Genomic DNA, 26,937 nt, shown 5'->3' with positions numbered 1-26,937 from the left:
GGAAAATGAAAAAAATCCATTTCAATTTTTTACAGTATGCCTAGCAAGTGTGTTTGATACCAGTCAAGAGGCTAAGGAAGTTCTGCTATGCTGCAGAAGCATCATGGCCCTAACTGGACAAGTTGTGACCCTACTGGGAACACAAGTGACAGTCCTTGGTAGTGTATCCAGGATCCAAAGCATCACATTCAGAGCCACAGAAGCAACAGCATTTCCCCAGGCAGCACCTTCAATGCTATGGGGCTTGCTGTGCTGAGAGGAATGTTAGAGGACCTGACATGGCACCTACAAACAGCCACTGAGGACTAGTTGTGTGTAACCTGCTTGAATCATCTAAGAATGCAATATATAGCTTTAGGTAGAACTCATGTTTAGGACATTAGGACATTCTGATGCACACAGAAATAATATTGGGTGAAGGAACTCATGAAGGACTGCAACCACATGTATCTTAAGACCATCAAATGTTGCTACACAGCGTTTAGGCATCTAAAATGGCAACAGTCAGCCAACAAGAAAAAAGAAAAGCCTGTTAAGCTGATAGCTTATCATTTTATGTTCTGTATGATGAAAAAATCTTAAGGGTTACCAAAGCACATCTTCGCTTTGTATGTAAAACACACTCCACAGTTGTAGGCAAATGCGGGACCCCCCCACAGGATGTTATGTGATAGGCCCTCTCCCAGCTCTATGATTGATGTGTGGCACGTGCCCTCAGGGGCGTAGATGAGGCACATAAGGTATATAAGCTAGAGTTCACGTGTAATAAACGCCATTTTGCTGTTCATCATATTGGTGTATATGTGCAGTTATTTGGTCCTGATCTGGTTAGGGTTAGTAGTGTAGGAGGCAATGCAACAAATAATGTCCCGTGTGAGGAACCAGTGAGGAACCTGGTTGTGAGGGTACCCCTTGATCTGAAAGACATCACATGCCTGACAGATTGTGCAGAGAAACGGGTTGAAATCGCTCCTCACTTTAAATGCATTAGAAGCCCTGACAGCATCAGGTCTTCTCTTTCCTCATGATGTAACAAATCTGATGTGCGTGGTGCTTAAGCCAGTGCAGTATATATTGTGGGCATCAGAATGGGTTCCCTTCAGGGACAGGTGGCCAGATTGAGGCCTGGAGAACAAGCAACAAGGATTTGTTTGTGAGAGCAATGCTCTCAAAGCTCAAGACATCTGCCTTGATATTGATTAAAACGTTTGTCATTTTTGAGGTACGCTCCAACAGGTACCTGAGACAATGTTGGTATATATTGGGAAAGGATGTGTTTGTATAAGGATACTTTGTAATTCCTTTGTAGTTTCATACTTATAGATAGTGCCACTAGAGTTATCAGCAATCACTCTAATCAGTAATCTCTAATCTCTCTGTCTATAACTTTACCAGTATTGTAGGATGTGGCTTTAATTATTAAGCATTGGTGACATCACATCAGTTATTGCAGGCTAATTGCACGCTGATTAAAGACCTATCACCTGCTCCAATGGGAATGAATCTTGCTTTGGCTTACCAAGGAAGGAACTTGGTAAGGAAGCTTAAGTTGTTAGGGTAGGATTATTTTGCGGATCGCGATGTATGGGTAGACTTTATTGAGCTTGGAGAGGGAGAGATGTTGTAGGCAAATGCGGGACCCCCCATCGGGATGTTACGCGATAGGCCCTCTCCCTGCTCTATGATTGATGTGTGGCATGTGCCCTTAGGGGTGTAGATGAGGCACATAAGGTATATAAGCTAGGGTTCATGTGTAATAAATGCCATTTTGCTGTTCATCATATTGGTGTACACGTGCAGTTATTTGGTCCTGACCTGGTTAGGGTTAGTAGCGTAGGAGGCAATGCAACACACAGTAAGCAACCTCAACTCTTGGTTTAAAAAAAAAAAAACAGGGCAGCGTTTCACAAATCTCACTGGAGCAAAAAAACACCATTGCCTGGCTCTCTTTCACAGATATGCATTTTTGGAGTCAAATCCTGTTCAGCTTTGGTACTCCACCAGCCCCTCTTTCACCTGAGTGAAAAATACATGCTATAAATAAAATAAATACTATGTAAAGGTATTCTGTGTGTGGCAACTATAGCACAGTTGCCCTGGGTTCCCTTTGGCACAGGAATAACCATCTTCCACTGCTCCAGAAATGCCCACACATAAGAGTGAGCAGGACTCAGGAGATGCATATTGGTGTGGTCTGAGCAAATACAAAGGGCTTCTAGCATACTGTCTTTCTGCAGAAGTACAGTTATTTCTGTAACACCATACCTTAGAAAACATGTTTTTTCCCATGTAGTAACACTACCTAGGTAGCAGACCTGGACACTGCATCTAATTCCTCTTGTGCAGGTGTATAACTTCAAAGCATATCACAAGGAGCCATGAAAATCCTTGTTTGCGATAGAGAGAAAATGCGGTCTAGGAACAGAAAAGATTCTTCTACTGTGTTTATATCTGGAGGCAGACATAAAAACTGTGTTTTGTCCTTAAAAGACTATTCTGGGAGCTAGAGGTCCCAGGTAGAGAAATGATCAGGTGCTTTTAGTAGCTTCTGCTGCAAGTGGTGGTCCTTGTTTGCTGTCCAGGCACAGGAGCCGACTGCAGCCTGAACTGCCCTCAGCACAAGGAGCTGTGAGAGATCCCTGTCCTCTGGTACTGCTGCTGCTTTAGGCAGGTGGGATACCTGGGAGAGCTATAAGCTGTGACATATGCCTGTGGTGCAGGCAGTGGGACAATCTCAATCAGGGAGAGCCCCTGCTGCTGCAGAGAATAGAATACATCATACTTTCTCTCCTGAGCCCTGGAATCCCTTTGTATCTCCTACAGCTCCCAATTTCTCCTTTTGTTCTGATTACAGAGATTGGAGTCTGTGTCTCTATAGGTCCCAGATAGTAACAACATCCAAAACAGCCACTGACATGGTCCTACTAGCCTAGCTCTCTGATCTGCAGAGCAAGAAACCAAAGAGAGGCAGAAAAGCTGATATTTTTGCAAGTACTGGTATACATTTTATCACTGATTTGCAAAATGAGAAAAGCTCTTTTTCTGCACGATAGAACAAACTAAGGAATAGGGAGAGAAACCATTCAGTATCTCCAGTCTCCTTAGAAATAATCCATGATTATAAATGCAGCAGGTAGTTGTTTTGTTGGTAGTATGAAACGGGATGAGACAAAATGCATCTCAAATAGTTAAACCTGCTGTCTGAAATTAATTCTAGCAAATCTCATCACATACTGCTGGAAAACATGTTTGATAGCCTGTACAAACAAACAAAAAATTAAAAATTAAAATAATCTAACAAGTTTGATTCTGCAGCAGGAGAGGGAACTAATTTTAATATTTCAGAAGTTAGAACTAACCAGCCTGCTTAACTCTGAAAAGTCAATGCATATTTTAAAAAACTCACTTCACATCTGTTCACTGTGTACAGGCCCAGAGGCAACCACTATCCAGAAAACTTTGATCATCCAGCAGAAGCTGGTTGGTATCTGAAGGGCAGTGAGGGGATTGTTGTCAATGCTTTCCTCTAAAACATGTTACAAAAATAAGAACATCAGTATAAGCTTGTATGGGGGGGGAAAAAAAAAAAAAAACTTAAGTGCAATGCTGTTCCAATGCTTCTGAAGCAATCTGACAAACTGGTTAATGTATTCAGCATTTGCCATTATATTATTCTTCTGAAAGCTTCTAAGGCCTGCCACTCCACTGAGGGGGTTCAGTTAAGCTTTATAATGGAGAAATAAGTATCAGAGGAAAAAAAAACAGTCTGAAGAAACATCGTTCAACCATTTGCCTAGAGAATGCAAGTGGCATTTTATTTATTTTGTAAGTTAAGGTCACAAATACCATTTATATGTATTTCTGACTTTAAAGAGGAAAATCACATAGTCCTGCTTGTGCCACTTCAGTGTCATAAATCCCAATTTATGTGGTAAGTTCCTGTATAACCTGCTTGAGTTCCGAATTAATGGTTGCAGGCTCATTTGCAACAAGTCATCAGATGACTACATTTCCAGCCTTCATATTTACCCATTCACTCTGTGGGACTCATTCCTTGCAATCCCAAACAATCTCATCACTAGGCAACACTTACCTACACTCAACCTCTCTCAAAAAGTAAGTCATTAGTCATAAAATACTGAACATGAACTACTGTCTACAATATCCCCTAGCAAGGATTTGAGGATTATCTCATCTAATTAGATATAAGCATGTTTTCTAATCTCCTGGTTTAAGTCAAAGCCCAGTAGAAAGACTTCCATTGACTTACCCCGTTTTGGATTAAGTGCTGTGAGAACTTGATCAAGAGTGTCAAAGAGAAAGAGACCTTAATAAAAGTATAACTAAACAACTGAGGGGAAAAAAAAAAAAAAAACAGTTGAGTTAAATCACCTAGTACAGAAATGATCTAGATATCTCATGTCAGTAGGGCACAAGTCTTGAGAAAGAAATCACTGAAAATTTCTAGATGTCATGCACACGTAACAGCCAACTGCTAGTTTTTGGACTCCTACAAGCAGGAGGACAGACTCAAAAATGCTTTAATATCTATTATTTGTATAACTGCCCACCATGTGCAAGCAGGTTCATTCTGCCATTGAAGTATTCACTTGGGAATTCTGGGAATTTATTCCATTGACTCACAGATACCACTGTTAACATGCATTCAAGTTTATATCCTACTGTCCTATTATTTAAGGATAAGAAATGATTCTTCCACTTTGTCTCATAAGAAGCAGCTTTCTCCTCCCGTGTCTATTTATACCCTTGAAATACTACAGGGCAATTGTAATCTCCTCTCTCAGAAATCTTCCCCTTGCAAGCTCTTAAGCTTTATTTCTGTTACAGTTTCTTCCAGGTAAGCAACTCTCAGGCCTTTCATAATCCTTCTTGCTTCTCCTTTAAATTCTCTCTGGCCTGTAATCTCTTTATATAGGTGAGCTGCCCAAATCTGAACAAGACATTGTAGGGGAAAAGATATTATCTTTGGTTGTCTGTAGAAGATGTCTATGCTTTCTTGCCAGAAGTCATACCAGTTTTGTGTAGGGAAAGGATCAGTAGGGAAATGAAAGTTAATTTCACAGATCATATTTGTATGTAACTGTTCAGGGAACCGGATATAACCAAAACAAAAAATGTGAACTAGGACTAATTAAAATTACTACTACATGCTTTTTAATAATTTGCTACACTGTAAAAGGTCTAGTTATTCCAAGAATATGGCTATTTAAAAATTGTTCAATTATACATGAAATGAATTAGCACCACACTGCCATGGGAGAAAATGTATTAGTGTTCAATTGAGCCTATACCAGTCATGGATCAGGTGGGAATAAACTGCTGGATACCCTTAGTGAAGCAATATCAAGGTTCAAAATGGCATTTTAATGAATTAAGTATAGATTCATTTGTATCTGAAATCATCACAACTGCCTATTTGGGTCCTAATCAAGTTATATTTCAGCAATAACTGTGTGCTCCTGGATTGCTTGTTCACTACCAGTCAGGGTTTTGCTGGCCCCGGACCAACATGGTGTCCTTCACTGATACAGCTATTTGCTGCTGATAGGAATAGCTATTTAACACAATTAGTAAATGCTATTAAATCTTGCTATAAACCATAAGCACTTCCCTTTCCATTTCATTGTGCAGTCCATCATTATTTTCTTATTACAGTATCTGTAAAGAAGTAATTCACTGAGTAGCAGAAAGAGAATTACAAGAGCTAACTCGTAAGGCCTAATTCTTCCCACATGAACACTTCTGCAAAATGGAGCCATGTTAACTGAGGTCTGCTGTGAAACTGGTGTAACAGGGGATCAGTGAAAGCTACACACTCACTTGCATCCTCCACGCACACATACAGACACTTCTATTCCAATAATTATCACATTGCCAGTCTGAGAGAACCGAGTTGAAAATATGAAGCTGGGGAATGGAATGTTATGACTTTGTGGTGCACTGAAGCTTTCCTTGAGAATTTTGTCTCCTGCCTCTCATTAACCTGTTGATGAATCACAGTACTGTAAGACATGTGCAGATGAAGCTCAAATCTACACTATCGGCTGTACAAACTTTCCTACAGTAAAGTACACTGCTGATCAACACTACAACAGTGATTGCTGGAGCATGCAAAATCCTTTACCCTCCTACTCCAGAGCTGTAGATTAAATTGGTCTAATAAAATGTAAAAAGTTTTCCTACATTCGCAGACTGCACATCTCTGATTCCATCTATTTTACACAGGTCCCTAGAATATAGAAGAAAACTGACAGATATTCAGCCTAGTAAAACTATCAACTACAGAAAACCCCCAAAGGTGAAAATAATTGCCAGATGCTCCAAATCCTCATTATCTCTGTGTTGACAGTGTTTCAGCACACACCTCTTACTAGCAACTGCATTGCTATTGCAAGTTGCCAAGGCACTCTGGCTAGTGTCAAAGAGCATGCACCTAAGGCTAGGTCCTCAGCTGATGTAACATGGCAATGCTCCAGTGGCTTCATTGTCTTTTAGCCAAGGCTCTGGCCCATATGATCTGGCTGCCAGCATCACAGAAAACTTTTCTTTCTGAGCAGCTCACGGTTTTGGTAGCTAATTAGGAACTATTTCCCATTAAACAAAATTTCTATTGACAGCTCTCCTACAACTGGATCACTTGAGGGTACTTCTTAGGCTTATTCCTCTTTTTGAATGGGCTCATTTCATTTTCTCCTTTGCTTCCCAGTTCTCCTCTGAAAATTGGTGCCTCCTCTATGCCTTATCTCCCAGTGCCTCTTGAGCTCTTCCATCTATTTTGGACTAATTCCCAGCCCTGGGGTTCTGTTTCAGTTGTCACTCATGTCCTCATTTTCCCTTTTTATTCCTCCATTTATCTGCTTTCACATTTTTTTGAAGTAAAGCAGAAAAATGTTCTTCCCCTGCTTCTAATACATTAACTATTAAAACAGAAAGATTGCAGATTCCAAAGACAGAACAACTTCTTTTTTTTTTTTTTTTTTTTTTTTTTTTTTAATTCTTTCTGAGGCTTTCTGTGACTTTTGTGCCGTGTTCTTATTGGGAAAAGCAAAAACAAGCAATAGAAAATAGTAATGCAGCAGTAGAAAGCTTAAGTAACCGGAATCACTCAAATAAAAACATATGTAATTTTTGGTCTAAACTCAGGTGAAGTAACTAATAAACAGATTTTCCATTGAGCATGTAGTTCAATTTTGCCATTAACTTCTTGCAGCCAGTAAGCAGACTCAGTTGTATGAATCCCATAAAACTAAGAGCTAGTATAAACTTGTAACTAAGGATAAAACCTTCAGTACTAATACTAATAATTGTCCAGGAGTTTTCATGAAATAAGAACTCCAGTAGGCAGCAATGCTGGCCACTAAAAATCATTTCACATACACAGAATACTCTTCCTCATATTGTTACAGCCAATTCTTTCATCAGCAGCTGCTCAATTTGCTCTGCAGAGAAATTCTTCAAGAATTGCTTTAGTAGGAGCAACTACTGGCAAGGGTAATCCCAGAGAGAAACTCATGATGCTACAGTATGCTTAGCAGCAGGCATACTGGAAGTACAGTCAGAATCTTCCACTGCTGTACACTGCATACTGTCTGATTGTCATGTCCCACCAGCATCATTTTATTTTATTTTTTTGTGCTTCAATTCCATTGATGCCAATGAAACCATTCCTGATTCACACAGGGATGAAAGAAAGCATAAGAAAATTACCACTACTGTATGAGTTTGCTTGCTGTAATGGACTCTCTTCTTCAAACATTTTCTACACATCATCTTAATACATGGTCTATTTTTACAACTCCACTTTTCCCCAGTAGACATCACACCCATGAAAGAAACCCTAGTTCACACTTTTTTTAGTATAACAGAGGAAACAATGTCAAAGCTGCAAGTAGGGTTTGAAAAGCACAGCATATGTGCTATTATCAGTTAATTCCAGGTGTTGCATTCAGTTTTCTTTAAATTTATTTTAAAGAGGTTTTTAGCTTTTCTTATCTCTTCCTGAAAAAGTTTTCACTGACATTCTGTCTGAGAAAAATATTTTAGTTCATGCTATCCATGTAAAGGCAAGATGTGTAAACAAAAGATACCTCAGTTCTTTTTCCATGCAATTCTTCAGAAAGATTTAACAATGTCAGATAGGTAGATATACACATTTAACCAATAAGGTAATGTGACTTTCTGGATTCAGATTCATCCAAACTTCAATTTTGTTTTTATCCCAGTGATCAACTAACAATTTAAAGAAAACGCCTGACATAGAGCATATTCTTTAAGCTCATTTTTTATTCAAAAATACTGTAATCCAGCACTTCCCCCTTTCTCCTCTCCTCTTAGAAGTAGTAATAATCTACCAGTCCTCCTTTGAGCATAAAAAAGCCATTTCCCATGCCATTAGAACCACCTGTGCGAACCCTTAACTCTAAAAACATCCAGAGTCCTAACATTTAAAATGTCAACTGTGTTTTTCACTGAATTTGAAGGTCCTTTACAAAGTTCTGATTGACTTTTTTTTTCTCTGTGTTATAAATGGGGATAAATAAATAAATACATCAGTAGATGATTTTCCAAAGGCTAGGCAGAAAAACAAACAAACAAAAAAAACAAACTTTGCCCACTGTTTAAGAAACACATTAGATTTTAAAACTGGTGGTTCTGCCTCTTGTGTAACCTTGTATCAGTCACTTAATATCTTTCATTCTCTACAGACAGGATGAGGGGAAGGAAAAATAAAAAAAGCAAAAGCAAAGCACGCCAATACCATGGCACACCATGTTAGATATGTGAGGACCTGCAAACATCTGAGAGAGAAGCAGAAATACAGAATAAAAAATCATGCTTCCAGCTCACTCCTATTTACCTTACGAAGAAGACTTCCTCTCTGGATAAGCTTGAGCATCCTCAAAATACAGGATGCCTCCAGAAACACAAACACATTGTGAATGCACATTAAGAGGAAAGTCTATAAGGTAGAACAAGCAACAATTTCTGAAAAAGGAATTCATACAGCTTTGCAGTTTTCTAAACAGTTTTCTTTCATTCTCATAGCCATTAAAATGTATAAAAATGATTATTTCCAAAACAGCATTACCATGAATTATCACCACTCCTGTTGCCTAGCAACTGGAGTAATTTTTGAATAGTGAGCTGTATAAACCAGTAGTTGGAGTCTGTGCAAATGTGTATTCATTTGAGGGTTTAAAACACATTCTTCTTAGAAATCAGAGGCAGAAAATTCAGCACTAACATAAAGCAGAAACATTAAAAAAAATACAAAATGGCATCAGTAATTACTACAGCTTAGCAAAATCTCCTTTAGCAGACTTGTGCTCAGGGCCAAGTTCCTTGCTCTTCCTTGGGATTGCAAATATTTTTATAAAAATTGGGAAGTTATTTTAAATTCCTGTGGAGGAAATCATTTTTGCCCAGCCTCCTGACAGACTTGCTCCTAACTCAAGAGGAATGGAAACTGGTGACATGAAATGGTGTTGTAGTAGGTCAAATAAATAATTCTATTTTTGTAAGACGTATCTTGCGCTAGTAGAACTCACTGGTTCATACTACAACAGAATGATGTGCTTTGGAAGGTTCAAAACTGGTCTTGACATTATTAGTGACAAATAGGTAGCCCACTGATATATTAGAGAGGGCTTATAATTACATAATTACATAAAGATACAATCTCCCATAAACTACGGCAGTCACTTATTAGTGGTTGCCTGTTACAGGGCTTCTTGCCCATTCCTTGGACCTAAGTGGAACTTAACTTGATTGCAGGACAAGATCTCAACCTGTATTATTTGATGTTTGAGAATTTCTATGTTACTTTCTTGCAGCTTTAATGACAATTAGAGTCAATCTGTATCAATGTTCCCAAATGCTTTCCCAAGGGAGAAAAAGAAAAAGAGAAAGGAGAAAGATTCCAACTCTGTGGCTTTCCAGGCTCCCTAGCCTTGAAACAAATCAGGAAAAAAAAAAGTGCAAAACATACAGCATATGTTTTCCAGAGAGATTACAAAGAGGCAAATTAATCCCTGGTATAAACACACTGCCCACTGAAGGCAATGTAGCAGCATCTACTTATACCAACAATAAATCTGAAGAAGCTTTTCCCTACAACTGATACCTGTGGAGAAAGGCCAGATACAGCAAAGAATAGAGTTTAAGAGAACGCAGCTCGGGAAACCACATTTCTCCAGGGGAAAAAAAAAAACAACAAAAATCTATCTATATTTTCAGATGTTGTTTCTGGGCTCCCAGGAAGCCATACACTGCCTACTGAGAGGCTGCCACAAAATTCTTAATGGCTGTTTAATAGCTGTGATAGAGAAAAAATGCTTCATTTTCTCAGCTATTCTGTGGAAATTAGCTGAGACCACACACACAATGCACAGTGCATTCGCATAAGGAAACACTTTCCTTGTTTTCCTTTAGCATCATTCACAAATATTCAACAAAGTTTTAATTTTATCCTCAGTGATGAAAGAGAATGCTCCTACAGGAAGGGAAATTATCTCAACTAGATAGGCAAGTTGTTGCTTCAAACAAGGGGTGCTACTTAACATGCACTGCACCAGTCTAAGGGATCAGCTTCTACAATGCAGCACACACACCCCTCCTTCCTCACTTCTCCACCTGCACCTGCCCTTCCATCCATACAAACTACCAAGAAGAAGACTTTTGATAAGCATAGGCTGAACTGCATTTTGTGAATTGTAGAGTTCAAGCTCAATTTGCACACTGCAACCAGGTGAATGAACCACAACACACTTTATGAATGTTTATATGCACAAATTTGGTTGACCCAAAATTTCAGTCTGATTAAATTCCAGAAACAGGAATATTTCTGAAGAGCATGTTTTGAGACCAAACTGCCAATTAATTTTGGAAAATAAACATTAAAATTAAAATTACAAACTCATTTCATCTTTGTTTTCCAAAATAAAGACAAAACCAAAGAAGTAAAACTAGTCAATATCTTAAGATTTTGAATGAATTTGAGAAATAGCCATATTTACAGCCTTCAATATGGTTAAAAAGGGTAAATTTAAGGAAAAAATATATTCTGTGAATGATTTTCTTGGTTCACTCTCCATGTCATCCTACTGTTCCCAATTCCAGGTCTGATACACATCTTCCATGAATGGTGACATTAAATGACAGTTTGATTAGAAGAGGCTACTGCAAGCCATTCCTGTAAGGCTGGCTGTTACTCCCTCGGATTTAGGCTAGAGAAGAGCAGTACCTTCCACAATATCAGACATCTCTCTTAAAGAAAAGCTCTGTGACTGTCTAGACTGGGTAATGTAGTCCAAACTTGCTTTCAGTCATGACAAATACATGACAAATGGTTCGAGACAACAATAAAGAGAAATGAGTACAAAATTTATCTACCAAGTGAGTATTTCTTCTGATTTCCCAGAAGATATCAGCAATATCTGCAATAGTGGCAAAGGACACTTGTCTAATGTGACATATAGGGCCTAATTCTTTTTTTTCAAGTGAAAGGCTAATAGATTCAAAGCACATACAAGTAAAGAGTAAAGTATCTTTGCATCACAAAGATGCATGTTTATTGTGATATTTTTGAGATACTAAAATCTGCATCAGGAGCAGTAAAATAATGTCCCCTATAATTATTTCTCTCCTTCATAGGAGCAAATTTTGTCTTCATAGAGCTAATACAAAACTGGATCTCAAATGCTTTGAAGCATTTGAAGGACGAGGGGAAATGGCCTTAAGTTGTGCCTGGGTAAGTTTAGGATATCAGGAAACACTTCTTTATAGAAGGGGTTATTAAGCTCTAGAATAGGCTCCCCAGGGAGGTGATTGAGTCACCATCCCTGGATGTGTTTAAAAACTGTTTGGATGTGGTGCTCAGGGACATGATTTAGTAGAGGGTTGTAAGAGTTAGGATGGTATAGTTAGGTCACGATTGGACTTGATGATCTTTAAGGTCTTTTCCAACCTGAGAGATTCTGTGATTCCATGATTAAAATGCTTTTGAACAATCCTATAAAACAAAACTCTCATATGTTGAACTCCGATCCTCGAGATCTTTAAGACAATCCTAACATGAAATACAGTGTAGATACCAGACTTAAGGTTAGATCAGGGTTCACTGAACCTTCGGGAGGTTTTGTCAACTGCCTCAAGAGGACTGCACTGACCCCAGGAGTCTCTCTGCTTACCACAAATTTGCCTCAGGGCCAGACAAGCAACTGCTTGCAAACATTCACTCATTAAGTGCACAGAATATCACTTACTTGTACGGGATATGTTTGCTTCCATTGACGAGGGCAAGGATGACATTGCCCAGAGCTGACAACGAGAGACAGAGGCCAGAGCTTCCCTCCCGGTTTTTGCTGAGCACTTTCACACAGCTCCCCAGGTCAATAAGGTGCAAGCGGCTGCGACCTCCAGACACTGCCATAAGCAAAGAAAGTGGATGGTTAGCATGTGCCTCCAACAGCAGTTTCCCAGGAAAGCAAAAGACTCGCCATGACTCACAAAGAGGAGACAACCCAGAAACTCCTCTTAATTCATGGCAGCAGTAACAAACCATAAGGATCCTGTTAGTTCACCTTCAGACTGTATTGCTGTCCACTGCTGACTCATTTGAAAATTGCTGAGGTTTTCACGACTCGTGCAAGTTTAACTCTGGGACAGGCAGTCACCACTGTTGTTTTTTTTATTCTCTAACATAGCTGTATTCGCCTATACCTGAGCTGGCTCTCTTTCCATCTCTGTGATTACTGTACTGACAGGAAAACTAGAGGTTGGGAATTGCTTGGCGAGCAGTGGTTTTGTAGCAGCTTTTCCCTTATTTTTCACAACTTGAGTAACGGAGATTCAGAGGAACCATGAGACCTGCAGGATATTCAACTTTCCTTTAAGCTGTTTTAATGCACAGTGTAGTGTTAAAAAGTTGTTCTGATCTGAAAATAGTTTCTATAAAACTGGGAGCAAATCCTGGTTTTCCCTCTTGTTTACTCTGTATGAATACCACTACACTTAAAATGAAAGGATGTTAAATTTGAAACAGCAAGCTTAACAGAGATTTGCTCTTGTGAGAAACCTATGGTTACTATCTGAACTCAGGGATGGGGACTACGCAGACTTTACAGAAGTGTTTCTAATTCCCTATTTTCTCAAGAAAATGTCCTACATGTTTTTTATTTTTTATTTTTTTTTTCAAATCTGATCTATGACCAGTTCTCCCTATTCTCAAGAATTAATTCAGAACCAACCTATAGGAAAAACTTAAATGTTAAGAGCACTGTTTGAGATTCTGAATATAAACAGAAGCAGAAATATTTTCACATCTGTAGACAAATAAATTCACAGCCATTTCAACACAGCACCTTAACTTATGCACCTTGCCCCCAGATAAATAAAGAAATTAGTATTGGGGGAGATCTGTTATCAAGAAAATACAACACTGGGAGCAACTATATGCTCCATGATGGAGACCTTAGAAGTTTCCAGATACATTTCTTTGCATTGGTAATCCCTTAACAATCAGAAATATGTTTTTATTGACAAAAAACGTGATACATCATATTATTTTGCAGATTTGCTCCTAAAAGTATATGAAACAAGTAGCTGCAACAAAGATGTTAACCTACATCCAAAAAATGAGGACAGAGAGAGATTTTGTTTTACAAATACTGCAAAACACAAAGCTCGCTGCTTATTAGCACTACCTTGTACTCTCTTTAAAAATACAATACATTTCTGTGGAATGTGTTCTACAAAATTCTGTAATTCTCATTCAGTTGTAGGTGACAGCTAATTAAGATAAACAAATGGAAGTGGAGTTTTATGAAAAGAAATATGAACAAGGAGAGGGAAGTACAAATAAACAAGGGAAAAAAAAAGAAAAACAGAAGAGAAAAAAATAGAGATACGTAATGAAAAAAGAGCGAAAAAAAGAAAAAGAAGAAAAAGGAAGAAAGATTTTTTTCTGTGAGGGTGGTTTATGCAGTGGAATTTGAGAATTATATTCCAACGGTGTAGCCAGCGTCTGTCAACAGCTGACATAATAAAGTACTTCTTTTAGGCTTTGTTAGTTTTTCAGCTGCATCAAGTATTTGGAAATAGAGAACTTCCATACATCAGACTGCAATAATGGTAAAGTCATGCAGAGTATCATGAAAAAGAAGAGACAAATAAGTATCTGATTATAACAAATACTAGTGGCCAAACATTAGAAATGCTGTCCCTAGACCACATTACCATCTATTAAAGATGCCTGCGGGCATTTCATCACCATGCTCTCCAAGGTTCTCACGGGGAAGTAACCCTAACCTACTTATGCACCAAATGCCTGAGTTCACTGAAGAAAGTCAGGCTTCCCTGCCATGCATGCAGCTGCACCTTCACTGCTTCTGAATCTTTGTCTCTCCTTTAAGTGTCTTCCTCTAAGACCACTACCTTCAGAAGGCTGATGTTACTTTTTGTGAGAAACCTCCAATGATTTTACTTAGAAAAACAAGTTTAGTTGCTAATGAAAATGACTGCAGATGACTTTACTGAATTATATTTAATAAATACTTCCATTGCTAGGATTACCAGGCATTGAGGAAACAAAAATAAATGAAAGCAATCACTGCCTTTTAAACTTCAGTTACTCTGATTGCACTCATAGTCCTACTGCACAGGCTGAGGAAACCCAGAAGAAGAGAAACGACAGGATCTTTTGCTCTTATTTAGTTTACAAATCAAAATAAGACCTGTGTTTAGGACAGTCAGTCCACTTGCTGAAAATGAAGTTATTTATTAGGCAAGTTCTCCACTAATGTGCCTGGCACTATAGAGAGAAGTGTAACATCCTAGCACTTGCTTTCATCCGTGGCCACAGAGACTTTGGAGAGCTGAAACTGAAAAATGATGGCCAGTTTTGCCACAGTTCCAATTCTTTCAATGGTGCTAAGCATGCTTCATGACATTCCTGGTAATTAATCCAACCAGGAGGTAAGTACAGTACTTATGCATTAATCTAGCTGTCATTGTTTTGTCAAAATCAAGCATCAGCCAGCTTTTTAATCTCATCCTTTAGATGCAGTGTTTCTTTTTCTTTTTTTTTTCTCCTAGCCTTTTTAATCCTGTTACTAGAATCTGTATATCTCCACTGTCTGCATGCTGTTTTCTGAGAAGTACTTCATTACAGCAGGAGACACTGCTAATCACTAGGTGCCGTTTATGAGCAGCTGGAATTCCCCTTCATTCAATTATCAGCCAGATCTGACCCTGCCTGGCTTGAGAGGCCAGTCAGATATGGAAACCTGAAGACAGGAGTTGGTATGGCCAGAAGATGAAAATGTAAGTGCAGACAGTGGGCAAAACATGTTATATTGGAATTTTAAAGGATAGTGTTGTCTTCTTTTTTTTTTTCTTAGTGAGTCATTATAGCCACAGGAAAATATTCTTTCCCGTTTTATTAATCGCATTTGAAAATAGTAGCAAAGGACTGTATGTAGGTGTATTTGCCTGTAGTAAAAAGCAGGGAGTATTAACTAACTTTAATAATAATTCCCTTAAAATCAGCCATCTTTATTCCTGCTCACCAGTCCGTTAGAGCATTCACAGTTTTCCTTTCCACTGCAGGGTGGTTAATTAATAAACCTTTAGTTAATTGAGTTTTCTGCCAGCCAGTTCCACTGGGGTTATTACTTAAACACATGCAAACTGTATTTCCATTTAGAGCAACTTTCTGGTTTTCGCTCTCACATTTTAAGTACAGTAAATATAAATTTTCTGCATTCATACATTAGACATTAATGCTTCAGCAATGTTCACCCGTTACACATAATTGCATGCAGTCTGCTCCTTAATACAAATAACTAGTGCAGAGACAGAAGCTGAAATATGCATATCTGCAGAACTGCCTAAGCCCATCAATTCAAAAAGCAAAAGTGTCCTTCAAACAAATACTACTTCTCTGCTATACTGCTATATCTCCAGGAAAAGCTGCAGTTCATGTATTGCCTAAATCAGCTCCCACATGCTTCTGTACTGAGGTGCTGGACTGGAATAGCCAATATGAGGGTGGCAGGGAATCCCCATGGCTACAATATTTTATCAGTGATCTCAACCCTGGAGCTATCAGTAAAGATAATTCTAAAATCTAACCCGAAGAACACTTTTGCATATAAACACAGTGCTGAGAACTAACTTTTAATATCTCCAGAAAGACAGCACAACTGACAACTGATGGCAATGATCCCTAGTGGCCTTTCACAGCCTTTGCTAGATCTTCACCAGGCAGGCAAGCAGTCTGCTGGACCCACCCCGCTTCAGACCACTGCTAATCCTTACCACTAGAGAACACTGCTTAAAAGCCGACTCAAAGCCCATCTGTAGGCAAGTTTGGAGGAAAGAGAAAGAAGTGAGGGAGCAGCTTACTTCCGCCTTTGCCGCTTTTCTCCATGCGGTACTGGTAGATGTGCAGGGTGAAGAGCATGTGGGAGTTGCGGTGATCCTCCTCGTCGCAGTCCCGCTGGCTGCCACGCCGCGAGGCGATAGCGGCATCCAGGAAGAAGGCGGCCTTCTCTGCTGTAGGGGCACGGAGCTCGCTCTGGTTCTGGAGCTAAGAGTTAACACAGGGAAGAAATTACCCAGAGGCTCCCACAGGAGTCAGTGCTGTCAGACACCCACTGCAGTCAACTCATGCTGTAGAAAAGCCATGTTCTGATGGGACTGGGAAGGAGGAAGTGGCTTGTTGAATGAGACCCTCCCAGCACTGGCAGGAAACAGTCCTATGGGCTGGATAGATACATAAATCTGTTCCATCACTTTCCCTGAATTTTAGGCCATTTATTAAAGTTTATTATTTTTGCTACATCCTTATTCCTGCACTGGCAATCACTGTGTCCTCCTGACGGTTAAAAGAAAAATAAGCTATTGTGGATGACACATCAAACCCAAGAGTTGGTGAAGATTAGCAGGGGCGGCCTGCATGTTACCCATCAGAAGGTGCTAGAAGGGAGCAATCTGCAGCTAAAACTGTGAGATAACAGGATTGAATCATGTGCTCAGCCCCACAGCAAGTGAAGAGAGGCCACTTTCATGTCCCTTCACACCACACACCCATGCTCCTGCACAAAAGACAGGACAAACCATTAACCAGAGCAAGACAAGTAGTGTGCATACATTCCCATTTGCTGGACCTCAGTCACTGCCACCAGTCTGCTCGTATCTCTCCAAAGCGATAGACAGCATAGGAGGGCAGATATAATTAACCCACCATGATGTTAAGGAATGCATGTGTGTTTCACATCAACTAAGATTTGCCTGCCTATGGAAGGCACATGTAACAGTGCAAACTGATGGCATCAGTTTTAACAGTACGCAGAATTGGCCCTCAGCCCACAGGATAGACTTGTTTTGTCTGGCATAAATACAGTGATGAATTCTCATTCTCAGAGTTTTCTTCCCCCTACTGGCTAATAGTGCTAAAAGTTCTCCCTAAGGAAGACAGTGCTTCTGTCTCCCTTTGTGGTCATTAATCAACCTGGGGCAGGATAATACCAAAGCTTCGCACAGGATGAAGTAACACAGCTGCAGGCTGAAGGGCAAGAAGGAGTTAACATAGCAAGCAGAAGGTAGGCCATTCTGTGGATGGATCTCACTTATGTAAGCAACAAGAGAATGTGCATACTTGGAAAGGCCCAATGACAAACAGTATGACATATGGTGATTATTCATTTGCTATACACACTGCTGATTTTGCGTATCTGTATGGTTATAACGTCTTCCCTTTGTTGCAGGATTTTGAAAATTCAGGTGTAGGACATGACTACAGAACATCACTTGTCTTACAAACACACACAAAGATAGGTCCTATTTTAATGCAGTATTTTATGCTGCAGAGAAACAAAGACTACTCATGAAGCTGCCTTTTCTCCAGTGATGTAAAATAATTAACTTAGTCTATGGCTCCTCTGTAAATATGTATGCAAAAATGGGCTACTAATATCATATAGTTATATATAATGGAGTATTTCTCATTAATAATGTTACTGTGCTTAAATACCCTTGTGAAGAATTTAGCTGTAAGGAAGAGTCACACAGTTATGAAACAGATTAGTATTCTATGCTAATTCAGACCTAAATTAGTCATCTGTCACCCCAATGGGAAATGTGAAGAACTTGAGTATTCCTCTGTATACTCTCTGTACTGCACCCATTATGGGATACCAGGGAGTGAGGTATCTTGTGACAATGTAAGCATTTCATAACACACTAAAACCAGGAGTCAAGTGAGGATGAGAATTCTAATTGTCATTTAAAATGACAAAAAACTTTCCAGTCCTTGAGTAAAATGGGAAGTTTTGCTGTGGCTTCACCACAAAGAGATAAAACACAAACTTTATTACTTGATGTTTAAAATCTCATAATCTACAACTTAAGGGATGTGAATCACAACTGCTGCTAGAAACAGGGTACAGACAGAGTCTGTTCCTTCCTCCCTTGATTTTCCCATACTTGGAGAGAATTGCTTTGCAGTTTCTGGATGGAAGCAGCCATTACATTTAAGGCTAAAATAATGCACTCGTGTTCCATCCTGCTATTTTGCCTTCTGTCCATCTGGTCATACAAAAATCAGATTCACTCCATCACAGACAACAAGTTGAAAGCACAGGACTTTTTTGTCTTCCAAATCAAAATTAAACATAAAGGGCTGCTGAGCCTGTCTTATGATTACCTGGGAAATACACGAGCCAGTTACTCATTCCTGATAAATCTCCAAACCTGAGAAGAGTTGGAATTATTCTTGGCTTGCCCAACTCAGGAATTTATGTCTTGGCAGCAATTAATAAGTAGCGATTAATGCTTCCTACAGCACTGCTAATGCAAGTGCTATAAATAATGTTTATAAAGAGATAAACAGCCATATTAATGGCCTCCAGCTATTTGTGCAGTTCTGTAAATATTTTATCTTGTTGTTTTACAAAAGAAAGATCACACTTTTTTTTTCTTTTTCTTTTTCTTTTTTTTTTAAGAATGAGGTGAATTTTTGCTTGCACTAATGCTTTCACATTTTATTGCAAACACAAGGCCCTGCTCAACATCAGTTATACCAGAGGTACAAATATTTAGGCCAGGAGAGCAGATGGCCATGCAGCTGCAGGTCATAAAGTTCTTGCATGCTTTAAAGTAAACACTTTCAACTCTATAAACTTTACATTCTGGGTAGTTCTTGAATTTGAACCATCTCAATAGATGAAAATAAAAATCATAATGCTTGTTTTCATGTAAATTGAAGACTGGATTCACTCACCTGCATGCCACAGATGGGGTCCTCACAAAGGTAGACACCTGGGGACTGGCCATCCTGCAGGCTTCCTGTAGCCACTTCAGATAACAGGTCTCTAAGATTTTCTTCTTTCCCCCACACTTCCACTGCGGAAATTCGGACTGAGAAGCGCGCTCCTGTCTTCTCTTTGCGTTCATTAATCAACTTGAAGAGCCAGGAGATGGCACAAGGGATTATGCCGAGGTTTTGCATGGAATCATCCTTGCCAATCATGGTGTACGACTTCCCTGTCAGGAATGGGAAGTCAGAGAAAGTCTTTCATAGCCTTCTGCAAAGTGATCTTATCATACACAGCCTCATGAAAACAACTTCTTCATTACAAAAAGGACATTCAGAAAAGGGAGATAGACAGACAAATAATTTGTGGAAAATGGAGAACGTTTCAAACTGACAGATGAAATCTTGAGTTTCTTTCAACAAACTGTTATCTCATGTATTCCTCTGACATGCCCTATTGTCCTATGCAGGGTACGGCAGGTCCCTACCACTCAGCACAGCAGCTACTACCGTGGCTGAACAGCAATGTAAACTGAGCAGAGCAGGAATGCCATGGTCTCTAAAATGCCCTGTTTTCAGCACTGTGAGTGCGCTGTATCCTGAATGCCATTTTAAAATCATAGAATCCTTAGAGTTGGAAGGGACCTTTGAAAATCATCTAGTCAAACTTCTCTGCAATGAACAGAGACATCCACAGCTAGATCAGGTTGCCCAGGACCTGATCCAGCCTCACCTTAAGTCTCCAGGAATGAGGCATCTACCACATCACTAGGCAACCTGCTCCAATTTGCTGCAGAGCTCTACATTATCCTTTATACACTGCATCTGGGATTGATAAAACCTTGGTCCCAGCAACACAAAGATGTAACTTTATATAGAAGAAGAAAAACCACAAAAATTACAGGCACATGTGATCATTTGGCGCACAAGTGGGTGCACAACAAGAAATACTGTATCAGGTTGTAAAGTTTCCGCTGTTTCATTATTATTTGACTCTGTAAGTATAGCTTAGCTCTGTCTTCTCAGCTGTACGTTTGTTCACTGAGAACAAAAACAGTTTTATCTTGTGCTGTCTACATATCAGTATACACAGACAAGTTCAAAAACTGTCCTAAACTTGTAAGACAAATAATAAAGATATACATAATTTTGGGCAAGTATTTGTGGTTTCTTTGATTTGTTTTATTTCATGCATTGAATCTAAGTGGAAAAAGACCAGTGAAAAGGATATTTTATATATGCATTTGTGGCAACAGCTGGGTGTGTTCAAGGTTGGTGGACTGGTGAGGACAACAAAACAACTGCAGAGACTCAACTCAAGCTCCAGCAAAGTCCTAGCTGGGTCACCTCTCTGGACACATAGCACTTGTGAGACACCACTATCTGGTGGCCTTATTTTCCATCTCACCTGCCGCCTAGACTTTGGGAAGTCAAAAACATTAAACATCCAAGTGCTCATTCTACTGCTACTTTTGCTTGGTCCAGAGGCATCCTGGGGATAGCTGTATAAGTGGTCTTGAATCTAGGCACACCTGTAAAATTATAGGTTCCTGCTGGATCATAAATTAAGAAGATACTAGAATAGTAAGAATTGCTATAGTACTAAGAGGACTGAATGAAGCAACAACTCAAGACAATCTCTGCTTCAAAGAGCATGTTGTCCAACGTTTATGCCAAATTGATAGACGTGTAAATGAGAAGCAAAGGTGTGGTGTAAGGTCATGCATACAATTTATCAGGAATGCAAAGATAAATGGAGGTTTGCTTTCCCTAATCTAAAGTATTAACAATCTTGGGTTACAAATATTCACTTTGCTGCTCAGATAGAGACATTTAACAATACCAACCAAGTTTGGCATGGCCAAAGCAGAACACGCAGCCATCTGCACCGTTGACCACTGACTGGATCACCTCAGCCACAGTCCCAGCACATACTTCAGCCTGTCACAGGTACAAAGGAAAAAAAAAAAAAAAAAAAAAGAAGAGAGAGAGAGAGAAAGAAAGAAAACTATCAACAATAATAAGAAAATTCAAGAGTGTTTTCAATATAAATGGTCATAATTTTATCCGTGCCCCAGATACCATGCTGAAGTATCAAAAGGTCTAATCCTGATCATTTCATTTATGTGATCAACGCTCTGATGTAGTGACATTACTTATGTAAGTACATGAAACAGGACTTTTGTTCTGTCAAGGAAGTTTCATTTCATCAACATCCTTTCTGGAGTTAAACAAAAAACACATCCTGTAACGAGACAGAGGGATGCAATTGGTTTGTTAGAACTGCCTATTAAGAGGCTTTCTTTTTTTTAATTCAAAGGGAAATACTGAGAAATATTAATAGGCTCTGTTACTTTCCCAGTTATGGATTTCATTTTCACTAGCAGGTAGGTAGGGAATATAAGGGGAAAAAAACAGCCTCTGGTACTAGCTAGGTGACATTTCTTAGTTTTTTTCTACATTTTTATTAGTCTTCGTTGCCTTTAGCAGGAGTAGATTCCATCCCAAAGACTATAGCAGTATTTTAAGAAGTAAAACATAAATTTACACTGTGCATTCTTAGATTTAAGGTTCAGGCACTCTCTAAAGTCTTCTGCAGTAACTAGCTATCATTACAGGGTTGAACAAAATCAGAAATAGCGGTTTAGGGTTCTCTGGGAAGCATTTGGTTGGGATGGAACTACTGATCTGATCATCTCTGGTTCTTCTGCTGGCCCTGTGTCCTAGTTCTGTTTAGTTCATGGGTACAGAAGCAGCACTGCAATATTGTTTTCTAATTATACTCTGAAATGTTACTTTATTCTTTTACTGTCTTCCTCGTGGCATTTGGGTAACATGGTTCATCAAATCAAGGTCTAATAAAAAACAAGAAATCAAGATATACATGATTAGAGATTTGTGGACTAAAATTCCAATCCTTCTACTGTGAACTGTTCAGGTAATCCTTGACTTCATAATGAATAGAGCATTGCATCAAAGAACTACAGTTCTGATCAGATTGCTGGATACACCAAATAATCAATTTAAAATATGCAAGTTACTAATATTCAGGATTTGCATTCTAGGCAACAATTAGCACTTTCATTGCACATATGCTTTTAGGAGCAATTGTTTATAGCAAAAAATAAAGAAAGCGAACAATTATTTAGATATAATCTAATAAATTTATTTCATTATTAATGACATTGACAAAATTCAACTCTAGCTAACTCCAATGAAAGTATGGCTATCACAGCTGCAATCAGTTTGGCTCTGGTGCACATTATTGTTTAGATAACTTTTTTGATCATATTTTGCCTACCTGTGATGCATCTTGGGGAAAAACTGCATCAAAAGCAAACATCTTGGGTGGAACCTGGTTGCCCCTTTTCTGGAAAGCATTCTGACCTCCACAGGTTACTGGGTCATAGAGCGTGATTTGCTTCTTACGGGGGTCAACTTTTAGGAAAGAGCTGGACTCAGATGTGTCTCTGGCAAGCGTGGAGGAAATGCGCACCATGACTTTGACCTGTTAGCAAACACAAGAAGATGACCTCATTTGATGAGCTAGACTCTTGACGTGTTGAATGAACTTACCATAACACTCAACCAAATCTTACTAACTTTACTGTATCCCCATGGAAGTCAGTGTAAGACACAAGAGTGATTACACACAGTATTTGGTATAAAATGCCTACTGCATAAAGCCAGAACTTGTCTCTATCTACATCAACAAGCAGCCTGTGCATACAGAATTTATGAGGAATCTCATGGTGCTTTAGTGTCCATATTACTCAAGAACAATGAAGAGGTATTACATCACCTTGTCTTACTCTCAATATAAATTGAAAAGTAACTGTACCCTAATGGGCCAATTAAGAAGGCTGGAAAGTAATCTAGACTGTTAAGCTACTGGAATTGCTCTGAAGGAGTTTGATCAATAAAACAAGCACATAAAAGCCAGATTTGTAATTTACACCTTTCAAATTCTACCCAAATTCAAAAAGGATGAACTGATCAGTTTTAAGTGTCATTATCAAAGAGTTGTGAAAAGAGTCCTGTTTTAATGGCCAGATTTTGAAATCATTGTCAAGAGAGTGGAAAGTAATATGCAATAAAAGATTTGTTAAAACATGTTAGCTCACAAAACATTAAATGACTACCTAATAAGATATTTCTATGACAAAAATAGTTCTTCATGGATTTAATGAGATTATACTGCATTCTTAGCCCAGTTAGTAAGCAATTTAGATGTAAATAATATGGATGATTATCAGTCTGGCTTTAGTCCTCCCCATAAATTCACTACCTGCAGATAAATCTGCTTCTGAACTTTACAAGGCAAACATCACCTCTCTGCCAGGCCTTGCCTTCTATTCACACCTGCATTTATTTTGCTCTATAGCAGACTGTCACATAAGCCAGACAGAACTTTTACATAAATGTTCTTTAACTGTCAGTTGTATCACATCCACAAACAGCCAGCATGCAAGTGACCACAAAGAGACATTTCAACACAGACTTGGTACAAAGCCACTGTTGAGATGGCAGAAGCACATTGGGAGGAGGCTATAGCTCTGAAAGCTAGACAGAAAGATGAAGTTCCTGATGGCCTCATGTTTTCTGTATGTAGACCTCATTTACTGCTTGTCTGAGCTCATTCCACATTTAAATAAAGCATCGATGTGGAGAGGTCAAATCTGAGCATGTATTTTTTACACAAGTCGTCTGAAGACAATGGAATGAGACTAGAAAATAATCTATCTTGTTCAGTACTTTTGTGATGTCATCCTTACATGTCTATGAGTCAGTGATAATTTGAATCCTATTTTAAACCACAAAAACAAGATGTCACAAGATGTCATCAGATGGTGAAATGGTTAAGAAAAGTCTGTGTACGTGACTCCAGTTTTACAGGATTATTGGAGGGGAAAGAAGAATACTCCTTGAGTGTGAATTTCCTATTTTCAATTTTTGATGAGCTGGATTTTCCTACTATATACTGCTTTTTTTAAACAGATGTCACTTATTAAGAGTACTACACTGATCTGCTGAAAACCAAAATAACCGTCATTCTCCAATTACTTTAAATAAAATTCTTGTTCTGCTTTAGAAATCCATTTACTTATAAGTTTAGTGCATTTTGGCTGCTACGAATCCATGCCCTCCAGATCCTTGATCATTATGTGAAAGAATCACAGAATCACAGAATGGGGTTGGAAGGGACCTCAAGGATCATGAATCTCCAACCCCCCTGCCACATGCAGGGCCACCAACCTCCACGTTTAATGCTAAATCAGCATTAGAAAGATAAGTGAACGCACTGAGGATAAGTTTCTTCAGGCTTCATACAACGAAAAGTAGGCAAAATTTACCAACATTTCTTACAGAGGCAGTCTAAGAGTCCTAGCCTCCAACTGCACAGGCATTTCATTTCAACTTCAGCTATCAGTCTTGTACCACAATAGCATCACCAACTCAGGTCCTAATTAAGCCTCTTCACACAAAACCAGAGTAATAGCTGTCACATACAACTCCAGTATTACTGAACATTCTCCTAACTTCCAGCAGCTATAGTGACAGAAGCTCAGGCATCACATTTGACTTTCCCTGGAGTAAAAGACCAAATTAACTGAAATCCTAAAAATTTACTAGCATCAGATAAACTGAATGAATTGCTATAAAAAAAAGGAACTCATCTCAGAAGCCCCAGGAGATGTCTAACAGCATAAATTGACCAGTCAGCTTTTCAACTCTGGCAAATAGAGACATTTCTGAAGAAAAATATTCTGTTAGCATGAACCTTTCTATTTCCTGTGCATTGGGGATTTTTGTTTTCAGATCTAATTTTTCCTGTTTGCTATGGCAGAGGAATACTACAATGACTATCCGTGGGTATCCTGACCACTGGATCAATTGTTCTGAAGCTAGTTGTATGCATCTGGTACAAAGAGAGGTGTGCACCCAGGCTCAAAGAAGATGCAGTTGCAATTAGACACTTCATTATTAAATACCAATATGCACATTACCTACACCCAAGGATTCACGCAAACATTTCCCAATAATGGCTAGGATGACAGTAAATCAACTAAACAACAGCGTTAGAAACAATGGAAAAAGATAGACTCCTGCTCAGCCATTACATAGTCTTTCATGCAGTTTATGACTGGGGGTAGTGGGGTGAGGGGTTTGAAGTCCATGCTGGCCGCCACAATCCCTGCCATAGGGAAGGCAGTGCAAGTGTGGGAGCACGTGAGTTCAGTCAGGTATGGGGATAGCACAGGAACCTAATGGACTTTATAAAAGACTTCAATTAAAGGAATAGGCAGGTTGAAGATCACAGTGCTGCTCTGGGGAAGGCAGAAGTACAGTACGGTTAATTTGAAGCTAACTGAACAGTGAAGTTTAAGAACCCTAATACTTTATGCTTGCAATTTATATTTAAATAAACCGTAAATTGAACTTCTTCTTAAGAAGAAAGCAGGTTTTCTGCTTCACTTCCTATGTGTCATTACTGTTTTAGCCTAATGCTACAGTTCTCCACTAATCTCTTGTAATTGAAGGGTTTAAGAGATACCACTTGTGATTAACGGGACCACTCTGTCTGCCAGAAATTCTTACTTGAATCCCAGTGATCAGGCCTTGGCAGCGCCCAGCCTTAGATGCACCTCTGACTGTTTCTGCAGGGAAAGATGAAAGCACTCTCTCGAGACATGTGCTGAAGATAAAACAAACAACCTGGGCCTAATTTTGATCTAAGCTTACAATCTTGTAAATCTAGCTGAACTCAGCTAGAATTAACCTCGCTTAAGAGTGGAGAGAGAATAAAAGAGAAGGTCACTTGTTCTGCATCATTATTGTGCCTCTTCTAGGACATAAATTCACTTCTTAATTCTGCTCACGCTGAAAAATTACTGTATTTTCTCCTGTTAGTTCACAGGGACTGATTTGACAGCTATTCAATCCAGCAGTACCTGCATTTCCTCCAGTGGACTACCAGGTTCTACCTGCAAAGAATTGTCCTGTTCTTGAAATCTGTAATCATTTACTCCACAGTGTTACTCCTGAGCTGAGTTTTTTCATGTTAACATATATATATAACGTACATATTTAAATTACATAAACTGTTTTTCAAAAAATGCACAGATAATTTCTGTATCTGTATGAGGAACTTTATATACACACTTTTATTTTGTATATGGTAATTGTTAGCATTCGAAATTACTGTTTCTTCCTGGCTATCCCTCAGCAGCATCAAGGGAGCACTGACGTGATACCACAGTGCTTCTCTACCATAAAAATAAATGCAGAGCTTTTAATTGCTTCTATTGCAATTTCTGACGCATTAACCATATTTGTTTGCTTCCTACTTTTTTATCTCGCACATCTCTATGAACACATCAACTATTTCTTTAAGATGGTATTTGCTAATTGCAAAACTTTTTCCCGGTAAACACAATTTGTGACCCACCGTGTACGTTTTGTTATGCTCCTTCTCTGAGGAGGACAAAGGTTCAGCAGGCTCTGCAAATTTGAGCAAGTGGTGCCACAGGAAGGGAGGAAGGGAGGAAGGGAGGAAGGGAGGAAGGGAGGAAGGGAGGAAGGGAGGAAGGGAGGAAGGG

At 39.1% G+C, this 26,937-nt stretch overlaps 1 protein-coding gene across 1 annotated transcript in view; it reads right to left on the bottom strand.

Moving 5' to 3' along the window:
- The window catches only part of KIF26B (kinesin family member 26B), a 282,629-nt gene that overhangs the window by 39,484 nt on the left and 216,208 nt on the right, over positions 1 to 26,937 (bottom strand). The window contains exons 6-10 of the mRNA XM_042818809.1: positions 22,638 to 22,844; positions 21,184 to 21,277; positions 19,304 to 19,566; positions 16,426 to 16,609; positions 12,285 to 12,444 (exon numbers count right to left, since the gene is read on the bottom strand). Of these exons, the coding sequence (XP_042674743.1) occupies positions 12,285 to 12,444; positions 16,426 to 16,609; positions 19,304 to 19,566; positions 21,184 to 21,277; positions 22,638 to 22,844 (908 nt within the window). The remainder of the gene's footprint in view (positions 1 to 12,284; positions 12,445 to 16,425; positions 16,610 to 19,303; positions 19,567 to 21,183; positions 21,278 to 22,637; positions 22,845 to 26,937) is intronic.

The sequence above is a fragment of the Centrocercus urophasianus genome, unplaced genomic scaffold (assembly GCF_019232065.1).
Source record: "Centrocercus urophasianus isolate 14NV4802_14NV808 unplaced genomic scaffold, USGS_Curo_1.0 seq_10, whole genome shotgun sequence".
In the NCBI taxonomy this organism is placed as follows: Eukaryota; Metazoa; Chordata; class Aves; order Galliformes; family Phasianidae; genus Centrocercus; species Centrocercus urophasianus.
Note: the sequence above shows the minus strand (reverse complement) of the source record. Positions and strands in the feature narration are given on the sequence as shown.